This window comes from Ranitomeya imitator, chromosome 2, assembly GCF_032444005.1.
Source record: "Ranitomeya imitator isolate aRanImi1 chromosome 2, aRanImi1.pri, whole genome shotgun sequence".
Classification (NCBI taxonomy): Eukaryota; Metazoa; Chordata; class Amphibia; order Anura; family Dendrobatidae; genus Ranitomeya; species Ranitomeya imitator.
Window position 1 is genome coordinate 511869381 of NC_091283.1, and position 20888 is coordinate 511890268.

Here is a 20888-nt window from a genome sequence, read left to right on the forward strand (position 1 = left end):
GTATAATGTCACTGGTGCTCCCTGAATTACCTGTACACTGACACTATATACAGAGTTCCTATGTATAATGTCACTTGTGATCACATCATTAACTGTGCACTATACACTATAAACAGATCTCCTGTGTATAAGGTCACCGGTGAGCCCTGTATTACCTGTACATTATATACAGAGCTCCTGTGGGTAATGTCACTAGTGATTACTGTATTACCTGTACACTATATACTATACACTATATACTATGTACAGAGCTTCTGTGTATAATAGCAATTACGGAAAGATTCAAAAAAGAGGCAGCATTCCATTCCTTCAGTAAGAACGTGGAAGATTTAATCAACCCACATGTCTGGGCGATGTCTCGGCTCCATTTGAGCCTTTTCAAGGAGAAAGGCCCATATGAAGCTGAAAGGTCGCCCAGACATGTGGGTTGATTAAATCTTCCACATTCTTACTGAAGGAATGGAGTGCTGCCTCTTTTTTGAATCTTTATGAATTTGGTACAATCGTTGGATGGATTGCCTGGGGGCCTTGCACCCGAAGATAAGTAAAATGTTCTGCTGTTCCTTTTTTTGTACTACTCTAATAGCAATTACGACAATACTACTATTGTGTTTCTTTTTATTAATGATCAGTATTGTAGTATTCGGTCACTACATGGTGGTAATATGTGGTCTGGTCATGGTGTGGAGGTATTTGTCCCTTGTATGTGGTATTATTAGGTTACTATGTGTTGGTATCATGTAGTCTGGCCATGGTGTCACGATATTTGTTCCTTGTATGTGGTATTATTGATAATTTAAAAAAAATATATGCAACTCATTCCCTTAAAGAAAAATATACCTAATAAGAGTACTGGATAATTTAAGAAATGTTTTATAGGTTAGAGTAGAGTAGGGCCCTGTCAAAAGAATCTACCTTGTCGTGGTGACAGGCTTAAAAAAAAGCTTTTGGCCAAAACAAAAGCTGATGGCTATGTATGTGATATAGTGTTTGATGGGAACTGTTAAAGGGAACCTGTCACCCCGTTTTTTGAGATTGAGCTATAAATACTGTTAAATAGGGCCTGCGCTGTGTGTTCCTATAGTGTATGTAGTGTACCCCGATTCCCCATGTATGCTGAGAAATAACTTACCAAAGTCGCCGTTTTCGCCTGTCAATCAGGCTGGTCAGGTCGGGAGGGCGTGGTGACATCGCTGGTTCTTCCTCAGCTTTACGTTGGTGGCGTAGTGGTGAACAAGCAGCGCGCGATCTGCGCTGTAATCCCTTGCATCGGTGGGGGCGGCCATCTTCCTGGGGCCGCGCGTGCGCAGATCGAGTGCTCTGCTGCACGGGGCTTCAGGAAAATGGCCGCGGGATGCCGCGCGTGCGCATTAGAGATCGCGGCGGCCATTTTCCCAAAGCCGAGATGCAAACTCGGCTTTGGGAAAATGGCCGCCGCGATCTCTAATGCGCACGCGCGGCATCCCGCGGCCATTTTCCTGAAGCCCCGTGCAGCAGAGCACTCGATCTGCGCACGCGCGGCCCCAGGAAGATGGCCGCCCCCACCGATGCAAGGGATTACAGCGCAGATCGCGCGCTGCTTGTTCACCACTACGCCACTACGCCACCAACGTAAAGCTGAGGAAGAACCAGCGATGTCACCACGCCCTCCCGACCTGACCAGCCTGATTGACAGGCGAAAACGGCGACTTTGGTAAGTTATTTCTCAGCATACATAGGGAATCGGGGTACACTACATACACTATAGGAACACACAGCGCAGGCCCTATTTAACAGTATTTATAGCTCAATCTCAAAAAACGGGGTGACAGGTTCCCTTTAATGTGTGATTGGTGAGGACGTGGTGCAGAAGTGGAGTTTTTCCAAGATTGGGCAGTGAGACTGTGCAAGGTTTGAGGGGTGGAGGCAGAGTTAGGTTGGAGCCTGGGCGGAGTCTCAAGGGGGCCCAAACATTTTGTCAGTATGGGCCCGGAAATTCCTGGTGGCAGCCCTGATTAACGATAATCATACTATTCATGGATCGTTTTGACCTATGGGAATCTGCTTTATCAGTGGGTACTCTTTTGACCCATACTTGAAAAAAAAAATTCTTGAGTGAGAAAAAAGCCTGTGGCACTTAACATAGGCACAATATTTCCCAATATTAAATGGATTAAATTGTTAATCTCATAAAATGGCTAGTTGTATATGACCCCATCTTGTCTACAGTTCTGACCTCAAAACAAAGAGTAATTATCATATGAAAGAGGGGATCTTTAGATCTAGAGTTAACCTTACCTCCATTGTCTGTTCTCTTCAGCGCCCCCTCTTTATGTGGACAAAGATCACATCTCTGGAAAGAAGAATGATAGAATGGTCAATTACACAAATGTTTTCAGTACTCTTCATCTATAGATATTTGATTACATAATGCTGGGGCTGGCAGACACAGAATCTAGGTTACCATAACGGATAGTCTATATTCTCCTTTAACTTTCTGCAGGGTAAGGGGGCGAGAGATATCTGCGTTCTCTGCAGTGTTAGAAGCTTCTTATGAGATTTGCTACTACGCGATCTTTAAAAGGCACTAGCGTTGGTGCAGTTCGTTTAACGCATGCGTTGAACAGACTGCACCAACGCAATGTGAACCCAGCCTTAAAGAGGCTGTCCGCTACTTTTTCACTTATGACCTATCCTTAGGATAGGTCATCAAGGTCTAATTGGTTGGGGTACGACAGCCAGCATCCCCACCAATCAGCTGATATTGATGACCGGAAATACTCACTTGCTGCTGCTCCTTTTTCTGATAGTGGCCGAAGCTCGGTACTGCACATACTCTTCCTATTCAAATCAATAGGAGGCAGATGTGTAGTACCCGGAGGCAGCCACTATCAAAAGACGAAACAGGTCTGCAACTGAGAACTTCAATAGTAATTGCCTATTGTTCCGCAAGGTTTATCAATGGTGATAAGGGGATAAGCAACTGCAAGACATCTGAAGAGTGGTTGAACATGAGGATCAAGAGTTGCAGGATAGACAAGAGGCCACCATAAACATGAGAGTAAGGGTACCGTCACACTATACGATTTACCTACGATCACGACCAGCGATATGACCTGGCCGTGATCGTAGGCAAATCGTAGTGTGGTCGCTGGGGAGCTGTCACACAGACAGCTCTCCAGCGACCAACGATGCCGAGGTCCCTGGGTAACCAGGGTAAACATCGGGTAACTAAGCGCAGAACCGCGCTTAGTTACCCGATGTTTACCCTGGTTACAAGCGTTAAACTAAAAAAAAAACAAACAGCACATACTTACATTCTGGTGTCCGTCAGGTCCCTTGCTGTCTGCTTCCCGCACTCAGTGACTGCCGGCCGTAAAGTGAAAGTGAAAGCACAGCCGCTGTGCTCTGCTTTCACTTTACGGCCGGCAGTCACAGTGCTGGAAGCAGACAGCAAGGGACCTGACGGACACCAGAATGTAAGTATGTGCTGTTTGTTTTTTTTTAGTTTAACGCTTGTAACCAGGGTAAACATCGGGTAACTAAGCGCGGTCCTGCGCTTAGTTACCCGATGTTTACCCTGGTTACAAGCGAACGCATCGCTGGATCGCATCGCTAGATCGGTGTCACACACACCGATCTAGCGATGACAGCGGGAGATCCAGCGATGAAAGAAAGTTCTAAACGATCTGCTACGACGTACGATTCTCAGCAGGATCCCTGATCGCTGCTGCGTGTCAGACACAGCGATATCGTAACGATATCGCTGGAACGTCACGAATCGTACCGTCGTAGCGATCGAAATGGTATAGTGTGACGGTACCCTAAAGGTACCTTCACACTCAGCGACGCTGCAGCGATACCGACAACGATGTCGATCGCTGCAGCGTCGCTGTTTGGTCGCTGGAGAGCTGTCACACAGACAGCTCTCCAGCGACCAACGATCCCGAGGTCCCCGGGTAACCAGGGTAAACATCGGGTTACTAAGCGCAGGGCCGCGCTTAGTAACCCGATGTTTACCCTGGTTACCAGCGTAAAAGTAAAAAAAAACAAACACTACATACTTACCTACCGCTGTCTGTCCCCGGCGCTCTGCTTCTCGCTGTGCTTTCCGGCTGACCGACGCTCACAGCCAGTACAGGAGGAGTGCAGAGAAGCAGAGCGCCGGGGACAGACAGCGGTAGGTAAGTATGTAGTGTTTGTTTTTTTTACTTTTACGCTGGTAACCAGGGTAAACATCGGGTTACTAAGCGCGGCTCTGCCCTTTGTAACCCGATGTTTACCCTGGTTACCAGTGAAGACATCGCTGGATCGGTGTCACACACGCCGATCCAGCGATGTCAGCGGGAAGTCCAGCGACGAAATAAAGTTCTGGACTTTCCTCAGCGACCAACAATCTCCCAGCAGGGGCCTGATCGTTGGTCGCTGTCACACAAAATATTTAAGCACGCTTGTAGAGTGAATTCACACCAGATTTACAGCAGATATTCATCTAAATAGTTACGGTAATTGAATCTTTGCTTGAAGCTAAAACAACATCATTCAGATGAATCCGATTTTCAGTTACCTAAATTTCTGCAACAAAACTTGATGCGTGTGAATAAATGTGTGTTTCAGCCCACTAATTACCAAGACTGGAATTTAATATTCCAAATTAAAAATAAAAAGGAAACCTGAAAAGCGCATTAAAAACTGACTGAATGCAGAAAAAGAGCTTTTGTAGATTTGTGCCAAAATGTTTGCCCCATTTTCATCTAATAAATGTAAAACATGATGGCCTCACCTACGTCAATGTAGCCATAGCCACCATTTTTAACTAATGGCAAATGTGGTGTAAAAGGCTATCTTATCTTTCCCGCATTGTGCGACTTTTTGGCCAAACTGTGAAGTTTTTATGCCAAAGGCGTAGACTGAATAATAAATGTGGTCCCCTAGCTGGTGATGAAGATCGAGCGCCTTCATGTTTGCCTTAGGATGGTGAACTTAGCGCACATCTGTCTAACCTAAGATGCCTCCTTACGTTTCACTATTGGCTAGCACGACCCATCCCTGATCCCACAACCATACATATATTACCGATATGTGCAGTACGCTCAATAAGATTCATATTAAAGGTGACTTATCAGCAAATCCATGCTGCCCATGGTTTAGGCAGTGTCCGGCTACACAAGTGTAGAAGTGCATGTTTTACTCTTATATTTTACAGCATATCAGTGTAAACACGCTTTGAAAAGCCAGCCGGGGACAATGTCTCAGCAGACTAGTCCGAAAGCTTCTCTGCGCCTCGCTCCAGTTGACATACAGGTCTCTCCCTATGTACAGACTTAGGAAGAGACCTATCAGTTATGGGGAGTAGGACGGGAAGAAGCTGGCCAGGGACTACATCAGACTAGTCAGCCGAGACACACAGGGCCCAATTCATCAGGAACAACATTGTTCACACCAGTCTTAATGAGGAGATATGCTAGAGTCAGACACTTCTGATACACAAAGAGGCATACGCCAAGGGGTCTACACCTGTGTGCACCTCACCACAACTCCTACTCCAGTCCCTGCTGGAGTAAGATTTGTGGCATAGCAAACGCCACTACTCCACATGAGTTTGATGAGCAGCGGTCACCATGCACACGTCTCTGCTTCATCCACTTTGCTGAAGCTGAGTAAAAATTTTGTGAGAACTCCAAAAGTCTAGTACAGTCTTGATTTGTGCCAAAATTATGTGACTTTTCAAAGCATGTTTATTCTGAATGCTGCAGCAATTTCAGAGCAAACATGCTTTGCTAAAATCAGAGCGGGGTCCTGATTCATGCTGCATGTGCTTTGGGCAGCATGACTAATGACGGGTTCCCTTTAATAAAGCTATGACCTTTGCTATACTAAACGCCATGCATGTGAATTCTAGTAGTGGGTTACACATGGCGCATATCAGTCCTAACATAACAATACTTATTTGTTCAGAAGCAACTAGAAAGGGGAGCAGATATTCTCCAAAAACAGAAACTCCTTTATTGTAAACTGCAATGGGACAGATTACCAACCAGTTTTGTACATCAGTAAATAAACAAAGATGATGTTCTACTTCTGGAAAATAACAAATTTGATCACAATTAGAAAAAAAATAACAAAAGTGATTAAATGTGATCGCCTGTTCCCTTGTCAAAGTTAGAGGCGAAACGCGTTGGGTGCTGCGGGGTTTGTATTTCACATAAAGCACTAGCTTAACATACAGAAAAGGGGACTGGGTTACCACCCCCCCACAACACCCGCCTATAAATTAGCTTGCATTTTGTCAATGGAGGATATATATTGTGCTTGTGTGGATGACAGTGGAGAGAGAATTGGGGATCCAGGTACAGAATGTAAAAATAGTAAATCTGGCAACGGCAACTTATATCCAGAATAAAAATCACAAGACAAATTCAGATTCCTACAATAAACTATATTTTCAGATTCAACTGACATACATTGTGTTTGCTCTAATACACTTAATACCATAAATCAGACCTTCCCATAGAAGCAAAGTATCTAAAGCACTAAGAGAGCCTTACATGTACACCTGCCAGGATGATCATTGGCCTCTACGCACGTTTTCTTTCAGATTTACCATACTAACTCTTGTCCCTTATTGATCTTTCTCATTTATATTACATGAAATCCACTGTAAATGTGCCATTAATTGTATGTGTTTAGGGCTAAAAATCATTTTTACAATGTGGTTTCCTTAAACCTTTTGCACTGTTTGCCTTTAATAGCCTATGTGTTGGCTGCAGAATAAGTTAACCAAGAACCGATCAGTGAGGTTGCTCTGTTGGCAGAGTTTGTAACTTCCATGCGATGGAAGACCGGACCGCGGGCAAGGAACAGTGGAGAAGCTTACCTCACCGGCTTACACACTGCTCCCTGCCCGCTCCTCCGTGGGGTTCATTCTAGCCCAGGGCTTTCAGCCGTAAGTAAGGCCTCATTCAGATGTCGGTCCTTTTTTCTCATACGTCAAAAAAAACTGAGCTTCAGTACAATGTATTCAGTCAGTAAAAAACGGACAGCACCTGGATGGTATCTGATTACGGACAGATTTTGACCCATAGACCTGCAGTGCCGATTTTGATCTGATTAATATTGGACATGTCTCCGTAATTTTGCACAGACCACTTGACGTGAGGAAAAAAAAAATCTGAAATGTGAACAGCCCCACAGACTGTTATAAGTGCTATGGAAAAGAAACAAAAGCAAGTGGAAAAAAAATCGGGATCGCACTTCTACATGAAAAAAGTGATGTATGAATGAGGCATAAGACCTGGAGTTCACTGCACATGCTCTGTGTGCTACTTGTGGCTGGAAGCCCTGGCCTAGAGTCAAGACTGGCCAGAGATGAGTCGCAACAAAGGTGCGGAAAACCAGACAGCGAGCAGGAAGCAGGTGGACAAAAAAGCAAGTATGAGTAGAGTATAAGAATTTTTTTTATTTTTTTTATTTCATCTGACTTATTATGCCCTGGGGGTTAAATTCTATCTGATTCGTTCATCTCTATCCATAATAGAGTCTGCCCTAGAGAGAAGGTTTTTCCTCCTGATCCCAAGAATGGGTAAAGGTTTCCTTTCAGTCTGCTCACTGTGGCTAATAGCACCAAAGAGTAAAATTTAAATCAGATGACTGGAGATGAATGAAACAAGGGAAGGCACAAAGGTGTCGAGGCTGATCACCAGATAAGTAACATATGCAGTATAACTACTTGGATTTCAACAAAAATTGTTGTTTGCTTAATGGGCAGGCAAACAGTGCTTGTTACTTCTGGGTCCCTCACCTGCTGTCCCTCACCTGGATCCAGCACATTCCACTTTGTAGTCTGCACCATTACCGGAAGACAAGAATGGCTGTACAAGACTGCTCTGGATTGTGATGGGCTGCAGTGGTCAGGAGACTCATGTTTTTTTAATGACACACAGTTCAAATCACCTGACCACTTCAGCCTATCATAAGCTGCAGCGGTCAAGCGTTTGGTCGAATGATGATGCAACCACTTCCATTACCGAAGAAGACCATGGAGATGCCAGCCCTGGAATCAGGAAAGTGACAGCAAGCACATTTTGCCTAGACAACGCCTTTAATCCCTTACGGATGCTGCATCAATTTTCATTTTTTCGCTTTCATTGTTTCCTCTCTAGTTTTCAAATAGCCATAATTTTTTCAGCCAACATATATATTTTCTTTTTTTTTTTTCTTATATATATATATATACACACACACACGCTTCTCACAAAATTAGAATATCAGCAAAAAGTTAATTTATTTTAGTTCTTCAATACAAAAAGTGAAACTCATATAGAGTCGCTACAAACAGAGTGATCTATTTCAAGTGTATATTTCTGTTAGGCTACTTTCACACTTGCGTCATTTGGCCTCCGTCGCAAATCGTCGTTTTGGGGAAAAAAACGCATCCTGCAAATGTGCCCGTGCAGCACCCCAGAGACCTGGTCGTTGCAGTATGACGCTCTGCCGCTAAAGGGAGTGATGGTACGTGTGATGGCATTAAAGGAGTTCTTCTGACCAAGTATCACCAGAACACATTACACTTCACACTCCGGCCACTAGGGGGAGAAAAAGGCTTTATTTATTGGGCCACTCCTCACACTGGTAAAACTAGGGGTTGGATAGGAAGTTAGTCAGAAGCTGACTGGGTTGAATTCAGGCAACATCCCGTGGCAGGGGGTGTTCCAGGGAGAAGATTCAGGGGGGTCCCTGTCAGGCGTGGGAACCTGGCAGGTACCTAGCGACCAGAATAGAACGTTACGGAACCGCGCCTGCACATCCCGCAGCGGTATCCTATGAAAGAGACACGAAGCGAAGGATATTGTGGAACAGTGAGAAACGAGATCAAGCACAAAGGAGAGCCAGTAGAAGTCGTGCCCGGAGAACGGCAACATCCTACTGAGGCTAGGGTGGCCGGAAAACCGAGGAAGTAACTGACTCTATGCCTTACTTCGAACTCCGCAGGACAGTTAATTATAGGTTGGCTGTCTACCTTACATCACCTACACAGACATAGGGGGCAACGCGTGGAGAGGGGCATCTCTAGGGTCCCGGAAGAGCTCCGAGCCTACCCGTCAAACGGGTGCGTCCTAGCCATAACATATCTGGGGGACGGAGAACTAGAAAGATCTGGAACGAACTAGAAAGAACGAACGAACGAGAACAGAAGTTGTGAGGACTATTCCGAATGCTCAGCAGGGTAGCACTACAACACACAGGTGCTAGTGGTAGGCAATGATTTCCACCTGCAAAGGGAGCTTTGGATGTGCCATTGGACCGGCCGGTCTCAGACAGCCCTGTCAACCGTGCTCTGGATTGAGGATCCTGAAGTCTTCAGTAAAGAGGTAAAGAGACTGCAACCTTGTGTCCTCGTTATTGTCTGCACCTCACACCATCACCATCCACCTTACTGGGAAGCCCTGGGGACATACTTCACCTGTGGGAAGGTATACCATCTAGCTGCCATCACATCACCCCAGTGGACCCCAAGCAGCGTCGGTCACCCTGACCGAACACCACAGGTGGCGTCACGAAACCTTGACAAACTATCATCACCCCTTTTATTGGACGCCCCTTAACAGGGTCACGGACCGGGTCCAGCCACCGTGACAACCCCAGAACTGAGACAGAAAGGACCGGTACCGAGTAACCTGTAGCCCTGTGTCTGGGGGCGCTCCAACTTGGAAGGTTCACCATCTAGCTGCCATCACATCACCCCAGTGGGCCCCAAGCAGCGTCAGTCACCCTGACCGAATACCACAGGTGGCGTCACAAAACCTTGTCCCTGTGTCTGGGGGCGCTCCACCCGCGGGATGCGATTTTTTCCCATAGACTTGTATTGCCGACGGATCGCAACGTATTGCCATACATCGCGTCCGGTGTGCACTGGATGCGTTGTGTTTTGTCGGACCGACGGCACGAAAAAACGTTCAAGGGAACGTTTTTTCGTACGTTGGGTCCTGCATTTCCTACCGCGCATGTGCGGCCGGAACTCCGCCCCCTCCTCCCCAGGACTTAGAATGGGCAGCGGACGCGTTGAAAAACTGCATCCGCTGCCCACGTTGTACCGAATTTTCACAACGTCCGTCAGTACGTAACGCTGATGCTTAGTGACGGCCCCGTACCAACGGAAGTGTGAAAGAAGCCTTAATGTTGATGATTATGGCTTACAGCCAATGAAAACCCAAAAGTCATTATCTCAGTAAATTAGAATACTTTATAACACCAGCTTAAAAAAGGATTTTAAAATCAGAAATGGTGGCCTACTGAAATGTAAGTTCAGTAAATGCACTCAATACTTGGTCGGGGCTCGTTTTGCATCAATTACTGCATCAATGCGGCGTGGCATGGAGGCGATCAGCCTGTGGCACTGCTGAGGTGTTATGGAAGCCCAGGTTGCTTTGATAGCAGCTTTCAGCTTGTTTGCATTATTGGGTCTGGTGTCTCATCTTCCTCTTGACAATACCCCATAGATTTTCTATGGGATTAAGGTTAGGCGAGTTTGCTGGCCAATCAAGCACAGTTATACTGTTGTTTTTAAACCAGGTATTGGTACTTTTGGCAGTGTGGATAGGTGCCAAGTCCTGCAGGAGAATGAAATATCCATCTCTAAAAATCTTGTCGGCAGAGGGAAGCATGAAGTGCTCTAGAATTTTGTGGTAGACTGCTGCGCTGACTTTGGTCTTGATAAAACACAGTGGACCTACACCAGCAGATGACATGGCTCCCCAAACCATCACTGATTGTGGAAACTTCACACTAGACCTCAAGCAGCTTGGATTGTGTGCCTATCCACTCTTCCTCCAGACTCTGGGACATTGATTTCCAAATTAAATGCAAAATTTACTTTCATCTGAAAACAACACCTTGGACCACTGGCAAGAGTCCAGTTCTTTTATTCCTTGGCCCAGGTAAGATGCATCTGGCATTGTCTATTGGTCATGGTCATTCCTCAACATACAATCCTCTGTCTCCACGCACAGACAGTCACCTCATGCCCTCTCCTGCTCCCACCTTCTAACACTTTCTCTGCTCCTTCGCACTGCTGGTGATATCTCTCCAAATCCTGGTCCTCCTCACCACATCCCCACAGTCAGTTCTACCTCCCATCCATGCTCCATCACAAATTTCCGTAACATCTCTAACCTCATACCCATTCGCCCGGCCCCCACTTCCCCATTCCCACTAACAGGAGCTCTGTGGAACGCTCGCTCTGTCTGCAACAAGCTTTCCTACATCCAAGATCTTTTTGTTACTACCAAACTTTCCTTCCTCGCCATCACTGAAACCTGGCTCACCCCTTCTGACACAGCCTCTCCTGCTGCACTTTCCTATGGTGGCTTCCACCTTTCTCACACACCCCGCCACAGCAGCAAGCATGGCGGAGGAGTTGGTTTTCTCCTGTCAGATAACTGCTCCTTCTCTCCAATCCCACTGCCGCCCTTTGTTACCCTCCCTTCCTTTGAGTTGCACTCTGTGCGCATCTATGCCCCCACCAATCTCCAACTGGCTGTCATTTACCGCCCCCAGGGCCAGCCACCACCTTCTTCGACCACTTCACCACCTGGCTACTTCACTTCCTGTCTGACATCTCCACTATCATCATGGGCGACTTCAACATACCCATTGACACTTCCCTCTCAGCTGCCACTAAACTTCTACCTCTCACTTCCTCCTTCGGCCTCACCCAATGGTCTTCTGCAGCCACTCACAAAGATGGTCACACATTGGACCTCATCTTCACCCGCCTCTGCTCCCTATCTAACCTCTCTAACTCACCTCTTCCTCTTTCTGACCACAATCTACTCACATTCTCTTCCCTCTCCACTCCTTGTCTACAATCCCCACCCCCCATCTTGCACACCCTCGCAGAAATCTTAAACACCTTGATCTTCATTCACTCTGTGAATCCCTCCTCCCTCTCACAGACATAAGTTCCCTACACAATGCGGATGACGCTGCCGCTCTATATAACACCACAATAGCTGCAGCTTTGGAATCTCTTGCCCCTCTCACACACACCAAAGCTCACAAAATCAACATACAGCCCTGGCACACCAGCCTAACCAAAGAACTGAGGCGAGCTTCCAGGGCTGCAGAGCGGAGATGGAAAAGATCCCACTCCAACGAGCACTTCATCGCATTCAAACAGTCCCTCACTACTTTCAAGACCACACTCGCCACAGCTAAACAAACCTACTTCTCTTTTCTCATATCCTCCCTGTCTCACAACCCTAAACAGTTATTCAACACCTTCAATTCTCTCCTCCGTCCCCAAGCACCTCCTCCCTTCCCACTCATCTCAGCTGAAGACTTTGCCTCATTTTTCAAGCAGAAGATTGAGAACATCAGAGACAACCCCCAGAGCCCTTCCTCCCAACTACCCAGCCCTCCATCTCCAAAACCAACTGCTCCACCATTACAGAAGATCGACTCTCCACTCTACTCTCAAGATTGCATCTCACCACCTGTACACTTGACCCGATCCCTTCCCACTTCATCCCAAACCTTGCCACAGTCTTCATGCCAACTCTAACCCATCTCTTCAACCTATCACTAACAACTGGTGTTTTTCCCTCAAGCTTTAAACATGCCTCAATCACACCTATCCTCAAAAAGCCCTCTCTTGACCCATCCTCTGTATCTAGCTATCGCCCTATATCACTTCTCCCCTATGCCTCAAAACTACTGGAACAACACGTCCATCTTGAAGTGTCCTCCCATCTATCTTCCTGCTCCCTCTTCAACTGCTTACAATCAGGTTTCCGGTCACACCACTCCACTGAAACTGCCCTAACTAAGGTCACCAATGCCCTTTTAACCGCCAAGAGCAAGCGACACTACTCTATCCTCCTCCTTCTGGACCTGTCCTCTGCCTTTGACACAGTGGACCATTCCCTATTACTACAGACCCTCTCATCCCTTGGCATCACAGACTTGGCCCTATCCTGGATCTTGTCATACCTAACTGACCGAACATTCAGCCTCTCCCATTCACACACCACCTCCTCTCCTCACCCCCTATCTGTCGGAGTCCTGCAAGGTTCAGTTCTAGGGCCCCTGCTCTTCTCCATTTACACTTTTGGCCTGGGACAGCTCATAGAATCTCACGGTTTTCAGTATCATCTCTATGCTGATAACACACATATCTACATCTCTGGACCAGATATCACCTCCCTACTAACCAGAATCCCTCAATGTCTATCCGCTATTTCATCCATCCCAGAATTCATTGTCTTCCCCCCCCCATCTCACGCGCCACCCCCCCCCCCCCCAACGAACCTATCCATTACAGTAAACGGCTGCCCACTCTCCCCAGTCCCACAGCCCTCCATGTGCTCACCAGAGGTAGCCTGACGGCCATTAGATACCGAGGTGAGATCCTCAGACCCCTTGTGAGACCATATGCTGGTGAGGTTGGCCCTGGTTTCCTCCTAATGCAGGACAATGCTAGACCTCATGTGGCTGGAGTGTGTCAGCATTTCCTGCAAGATGAATGCATTGAAGCTATGGACTGGCCCGCCCATTCCCCAGACCTGAATTGAACACATCTGGGATATCATGTCTCGCACCATCCACCAACGTCACGTTGCACCACAGACAGTCCAGGAGTTGGCGGATGCTTTATTCCAGTTCTGGGAGGAGATCCCTCAGGAGACCATCCGCCGCCTCATCAGGAGCATGCCCAGGCGTTGTAAGGAGGTCATACAGGCACATGGAGGCCACACACACTACTGAGCATCATTTCCTTGTCTTGAGGCATTTCCACTGAAGTTGGATCAGCCTGTAACTTCATTTTCCACTTTGATTTTGAGCAACATTCCAACTCCAGACCTCCGTGGGATATTAGTTGTGATTTACATTGATAATTTTTTAGGTTTTATTGCTCTCAACACATTCCACTATGTAATGAATAAAGATTTACAACTGGAATATTTCATTCAGTGATATCTACGGTGGGGGATTTTAGTGTTCCCTTTATTTTTTTGAGCAAGATAAAATAGATAGATAGATAGATAGATAGATAGATAGATAGATAGATAGATAGATAGATAGATAGATATTTTTTATATAACAAGTCTGCCATTGCTTTGGGGGTTTTATTTACTTTATTTTGACAGCATTAATTTTGCTGTAAAGTGAAATGAAAACGTGATTCTCCAGGTCAGGACAATTACAAAGATACCAAACATCTATAGTTTTTTTTTTTTTAAATTTCAATAGTGTCTTTTTGCGTGGTGAGTTGAAGTTTTTATTTAACCCGTTTTGTTGGACATTTTTTGTATTGCTTCTTATTGCATATACAGATAAGACTTTCATAGATGCACTAGTACCAAATATGAGGGTGTTTTTTTTACATTTTTTAAATGTATTTATTTTTAACTGGGCAAATCTAGGGGTGAATTGAATTATTATGTTTTTATACACTTTTATTTTATTTTTCACTTTATTTTTTAGTCCATGTAGGGGACTTGAACCTGCGAATGTTTATATTATATTTAGCAATACAACAGTATTGCTGTACATAGTCACAGGAAAACTAACATTACAGGCAAGGGGCCTTCAGCAGGCCTCCAGTTGTCATAGGAACCCAACAGCTCCCTGCGACTGCATTGCTGGATGACTGGTGGACGCCAAACAGACTGCAGCACTTAAAAACTGCTGTACAAAAGTATTTAAGAGGTCAATAGCAGTAATTGTCATTAGCTGGAATCTGTCCTGTGTGTTGCGGGCTCTGCTCCTGAGCCTCCATGATGTAACAGTACATCATTCATGGAGCGATAAGAGGTTAAGGCTATGCTTCAAACACAATGAATGTAATGTAAAGGTCAGGATCCTAAGATGAGTGCAATGTGTTCTAAAAGCCTATAATAATATAGTAGAGCATTAAAGGAACAGATTTACACTACTTGCTCACTTTACAAACCAGATCATTTTCATCACAAGCAATGAAGAAATATAATCCCTCGACTGCTCTGTCACCACCTCCCAAGAACAGCAGGATTTGCAGGCACAGGATGCATCTGCTGACGGGAGAGGGAAATCATACTGGGCACACATATATATCACTACTTACCACCCTGGCGGCTCTCTCCTGCGACTCACACTTCCGACAGAACCACGGACCTGTTGGCACCTGTACAATCCCATAGCACGCTGGAAGGAGAAGGAGAAACATTACAAGATTAAAAAGAGAAGACAAAATCAACATAAAGCCAATTTATCACTAGAAAGGGGCAAAGCTTCATTAGCTCAGTCCGGCAGCACCAAACTCTCCTTGGTGATGTCAATGGGCTTTATCATTTCTATATTGTCCATCACTACTCTACATTATTAGAACGTATACATGCAAATGGGAGCCAAATGGGGACAGCACTCCTGAACGTTAATTCTGGTGCTTGTTTGGAGGAGGTCTCAGTAAATGGACTACACTCAATCAAAACTCCTGCATCTACGTCGTTTTTATTAGCCAAACATAGGAGAGGCATAATATAAAGAAGCCCTTCCCATCCAATTGGATGTGTTTAGAAAAAATGTCCCTGTGCTGAGATAATCTTATAAATGTGCCCCTGCTGTGTACTGTGTAATGGCCGTGTCTGACCATGTAGAGTTGCTCCAGCTCATGGTCAGCACATACCAGAGCTCCTGGACAAGGGCGGAAGCAAAAGAGTGTGCAGACATTACAGCAAATATTTATTCTTTGAGGTAATACTTTTTAAAAACAGGCAGGGAAATGCTTTACTCCTTTGCCTCTGCAGCATTGGAGCACCGCAGTGATACTGAACCTGGCCGGATTAGAAGCTAACAGTGCACTTCAAAGATCTGAGCAACTTCAAGACTCTATTGGAAAAAGTTTGTAAACACTGCGCATGTTTGACCACCTCTAGTAGACTACAGCGGTGGCCGGTATCCCAGGCAACGAGCAATACATAAAAGTTAAGAATACCTCTGTTCTTGACAAAAAAAAAAAAAAAAAAAAAAAAATCGGATTTTAATAACAAGTAAATTGCAAAAGTGCATTACAATTTTAACATTTAATGAACATGCATTAAAGGGATTTCTTCTACACATAGATCACCCCCCCTCCCCCCCATAGAGGTGCATCTTCAAAACACAAACCATGCCTTGATCTACAAGTCAGAGTGCTCTGTACTATCACACAGCGCTGGCTTCCTGTAACGTGAATGACAGCGACAGTCATATGGAAGCCACATCCGCTGTCAGGGACAACAAGTAACCACATAGGGCCGCGCACTGCAACCACACCACCCTCTGTGAGCGCTATACCAACATAACCAATGACGCTGTACACGTGCTCCTCCGGATATCACCTACAGACCGGCACTATGGAAAGGAAGCCTGCAGATTTCATCCCCGAGATCTCTATACGCTCTGGAACATCTGAGGCCAAAGCTTGTCCTTCTTACACATGTCAACACATCATGTAAGCGATCACAAATCTGTACACAGCACCTCTGCATAGTAATGAGCGTTAGCACAAATCTATACGCAGCACCATCTGCATAGTAATCAGCGTTAGCACAAATCTGTACACAGCCCCATCTGCACAGTAATGAGTGCTAGCACAAATCTGTACACAGCCCCATCTGCATAGTAATGAGTGCCAGTACATATCTGTACACAGCCCCATCTGCACAGTAATGAGTGCTAGCACAAATCTGTACACAGCACCTCTGCACAGTAATGAGTGCTAGTACATATCTGTATACAGCACCTCTGCACAGTAATGAGCGCTAGTACATATCTGTATACAGCACCTCTGCACAGTAATGAGCGCCAGTACATATCTGTATACAGCCCCATCTGCATAGTATTGAGTGTTAGCACAAATGTATACAGCACCTTCTGCCCAGTAATGAGAGCTTAGCACAAATCTGTACACAGCACCTTCTGCACAGTAATGAGTGCTAGTACATATCTGTATACAGCACCTCTGCACAGTAATGAGTGCTAGCACAAATCTGTACACAGCACCTCTGCACAGTAATGAGAGCTAGTACATATCTGTATACAGCACCTCTGCCCAGTAATGAGTGCTAGTACATATCTGTATACAGCACCTCTGCACAGTAATGAGCGCTAGCACAAATCTGTACACAGCACCTCTGCACAGTAATGAGCGCTAGTACATATCTGTATACAGCACCATCTGCATAGTAATGAGCGCTAGCACAAATCTGTACACAGCACCTCTGCACAGTAATGAGCGCTAGTACATATCTGTATACAGCACCATCTGCATAGTAATGAGCGCTAGCACAAATCTGTATACAGCACCATCTGCATAGTATTGAGTGTTAGCACAAATGTATACAGCACCTTCTGCCCAGTAATGAGTGCTAGTACATATCTATATACAGCACCTTCTGCACAGTAATGAGTGCTAGTACATATCTGTATACAGCACCTCTGCACAGTAATGAGTGCTAGCACAAATCTGTATACAGCACCTCTGCACAGTAATGAGTGCTAGTACATATCTGTATACAGCACCTCTGCCCAGTAATGAGTGCTAGTACATATCTGTATACAGCACCTCTGCCCAGTAATGAGCGCTAGTACATATCTGTATACAGCACCTCTGCCCAGTAATGAGCGCTAGTACATATCTGTACACAGCACCTCTGCCCAGTAATGAGCGCTAGTACATATCTGTACACAGCACCTCTGCCCAGTAATGAGCGCTAGTACATATCTGTATACAGCACCATCTGCATAGTATTGAGTGTTAGCACAAATGTATACAGCACCTTCTGCCCAGTAATGAGTGCTAGTACATATCTGTATACAGCACCTTCTGCACAGTAATGAGTGCTAGTACATATCTGTACACAGCACCTCTGCCCAGTAATGAGCGCTAGTACATATCTGTACACAGCACCTCTGCCCAGTAATGAGCGCTAGTACATATCTGTACACAGCACCTCTGCCCAGTAATGAGCGCTAGTACATATCTGTACACAGCACCTCTGCCCAGTAATGAGCGCTAGTACATATCTGTATACAGCACCTCTGCCCAGTAATGAGCGCTAGTACATATCTGTACACAGCACCTCTGCCCAGTAATGAGCGCTAGTACATATCTGTATACAGCACCTCTGCCCAGTAATGAGCGCTAGTACATATCTGTACACAGCACCTCTGCCCAGTAATGAGCGCTAGTACATATCTGTATACAGCACCTTCTGCCCAGTAATGAGCGCTAGTACATATCTGTATACAGCACCTCTGCCCAGTAATGAGCGCTAGTACATATCTGTACACAGCACCTCTGCCCAGTAATGAGCGCTAGTACATATCTGTATACAGCACCTCTGCCCAGTAATGAGCGCTAGTACATATCTGTACACAGCACCTCTGCCCAGTAATGAGCGCTAGTACATATCTGTATACAGCACCTTCTGCCCAGTAATGAGCGCTAGTACATATCTGTATACAGCACCTCTGCCCAGTAATGAGCGCTAGTACATATCTGTATACAGCACCTTCTGCCCAGTAATGAGCGCTAGTACATATCTGTACACAGCACCTCTGCCCAGTAATGAGTGCTAGTACATATCTGTATACAGCACCTCTGCCCAGTAATGAGCGCTAGTACATATCTGTATACAGCACCTCTGCCCAGTAATGAGCGCTAGTACATATCTGTATACAGCACCTCTGCCCAGTAATGAGAGCTAGTACATATCTGTATACAGCACCTCTGCACAGTAATGAGCGCTAGTACATATCTGTATACAGCACCTCTGCACAGTAATAAGTGCTAGTACATATCTGTATACAGCACCTCTACCCAGTAATGAGCGCTAGTACATATCTGTATACAGCACCTCTGCCCAGTAATGAGCGCTAGTACATATCTGTATACAGCACCATCTGCATAGTAATGAGTGCTAGTACATATCTGTATACAGCACCTCTGCCCAGTAATGAGCGCTAGTACATATCTGTATACAGCACCTCTGCCCAGTAATGAGAGCTAGTACATATCTGTATACAGCACCATCTGCATAGTAATGAGTGCTAGTACATATCTGTATACAGCACCTCTGCCCAGTAATGAGCGCTAGTACATATCTGTATACAGCACCTTCTGCACAGTAATGACTGTTAGCACAAATGTACACAGCACCTTCTGCACAGTAATGAGAGCTAGTACATATCTGTATACAGCACCTCTGCCCAGTAATGAGTGCTAGTACATATCTGTATACAGCACCTTCTGCCCAGTAATGAGCGCTAGTACATATCTGTATACAGCACCTCTGCACAGTAATGACTGTTAGCACAAATGTACACAGCACCTTCTGCACAGTAATGAGAGCTAGTACATATCTGTATACAGCACCTCTGCCCAGTAATGAGTGCTAGTACATATCTGTATACAGCACCTTCTGCCCAGTAATGAGCGCTAGTACATATCTGTATACAGCACCTTCTGCACAGTAATGACTGTTAGCACAAATGTACACAGCACCTTCTGCACAGTAATGAGAGCTAGTACATATCTGTATACAGCACCTCTGCCCAGTAATGAGTGCTAGTACATATCTGTATACAGCACCTTCTGGACAGTAATGAGCGCTAGTACATATCTGTATACAGCACCTTCTGCACAGTAATGACTGTTAGCACAAATGTACACAGCACCTTCTGCACAGTAATGAGAGCTTAGCACTGGCTTTTAGATGACACCTAGGTAACTACAAGCCACCGACACCTCATTAGCATATGTGTGAATAGCCCGAGTTCCATTATCAACCCTTACCACGTAGTCAGCTCCCAGCACTGCCCACCTCCATACACCTGACTCGTTCACCCGAACAGTTGCCCCAAAGGTGTCTATCTACCGCCCCTTCTGTCAATACTTGCCCCTCCCCCAGGACGCGTTGCCCCACCTTGGTGCACCGCCACATTGCACCCGTGGCCGTCACAATAGACCAGTGGGTTCTCGGCCCAGCCCCTCTCATCCGAGCACACGCAGCAGCCTCCAACCATCTCCTTCATCCTCCCATGGAGCCGCCACCACTGCTCTCCCCGGGGCCGGGCGGCCGACCTGCCGGGGCCAGTGCGCATGCGCAACCTGCTCCTCTCACCCCGGGCGACGACCATAGTTCTAGGGACGTGACGCATGCGTACAGAAACTCATTAGGTACACTAATATCGCGCATGCGTGTTGTAAGTTTTATTTTCTTTTTTCCATCAAATACATGCGTCGGTAGTAGCCAAGGTTGTAAAGCGCATGCGCGATACGTGCATGTCGGTTGTGGCTAATGGTAAAGTGGTGTATCTGGAGGTTTAGGTCACGTGAGGAGATGAGCTGTTGTGCTGAGACAGGCGGCGGCGGGTGGTGACGAGTAGCTTTTGGGTAGGAGCTGCATTCTGCACTGCAGTGCACCCCAGACTGGTCATACGTGGGCCATGAATCTTCCAAAACATTGGGGGTCACCTTTGAAGAAGAGAGGAACGTTTGAGTAGTCGTCTGTAGCAACCAATTACATGACGCGTTTCATTTTCTTGCAAGGCCTCGTTCACATTTCCGTCTTTTTGAAGATGTCGCAATGCGTCGTCCTGTGCAAAAAACGCATCCTGCAAAGTTGCCCGCAGGATGCGCTTTTTTCCCCATACACTTATATTACCAACGCATCGCGACATATGAACACACGTTCCATACGTCGTGCACTGGATGCGTCGGTAATTGGCGGACCGTCGTCACAAAAAACGCTCAATGTAACTCCTCCCCGGAACTCATAATGGGCAGCGGATGCGTCTGAAAACTGCATCCGCTGCCCACGTGGTGCACTATTTGCACAACGTCCGTCGGGCCGACGGAAATGTGAAAGAGGCCTAAAATGAACACA

General features: G+C 46.0%; 1 protein-coding gene across 1 annotated transcript in view; it reads right to left on the reverse strand.

Moving 5' to 3' along the window:
- The window catches only part of MLLT6 (MLLT6, PHD finger containing), a 69055-nt gene extending 48978 nt beyond the window's left edge, over positions 1-20077 (reverse strand). Inside the window, exons 1-3 of the mRNA XM_069751695.1 lie at positions 19926-20077; positions 15083-15162; positions 2278-2332 (exon numbers count right to left, since the gene is read on the reverse strand). Of these exons, the coding sequence (XP_069607796.1) occupies positions 2278-2332; positions 15083-15162; positions 19926-20034 (244 nt within the window). The 5' untranslated portion in view covers positions 20035-20077. The remainder of the gene's footprint in view (positions 1-2277; positions 2333-15082; positions 15163-19925) is intronic.
- Positions 20078-20888: the final 811 nt, after the last annotated feature.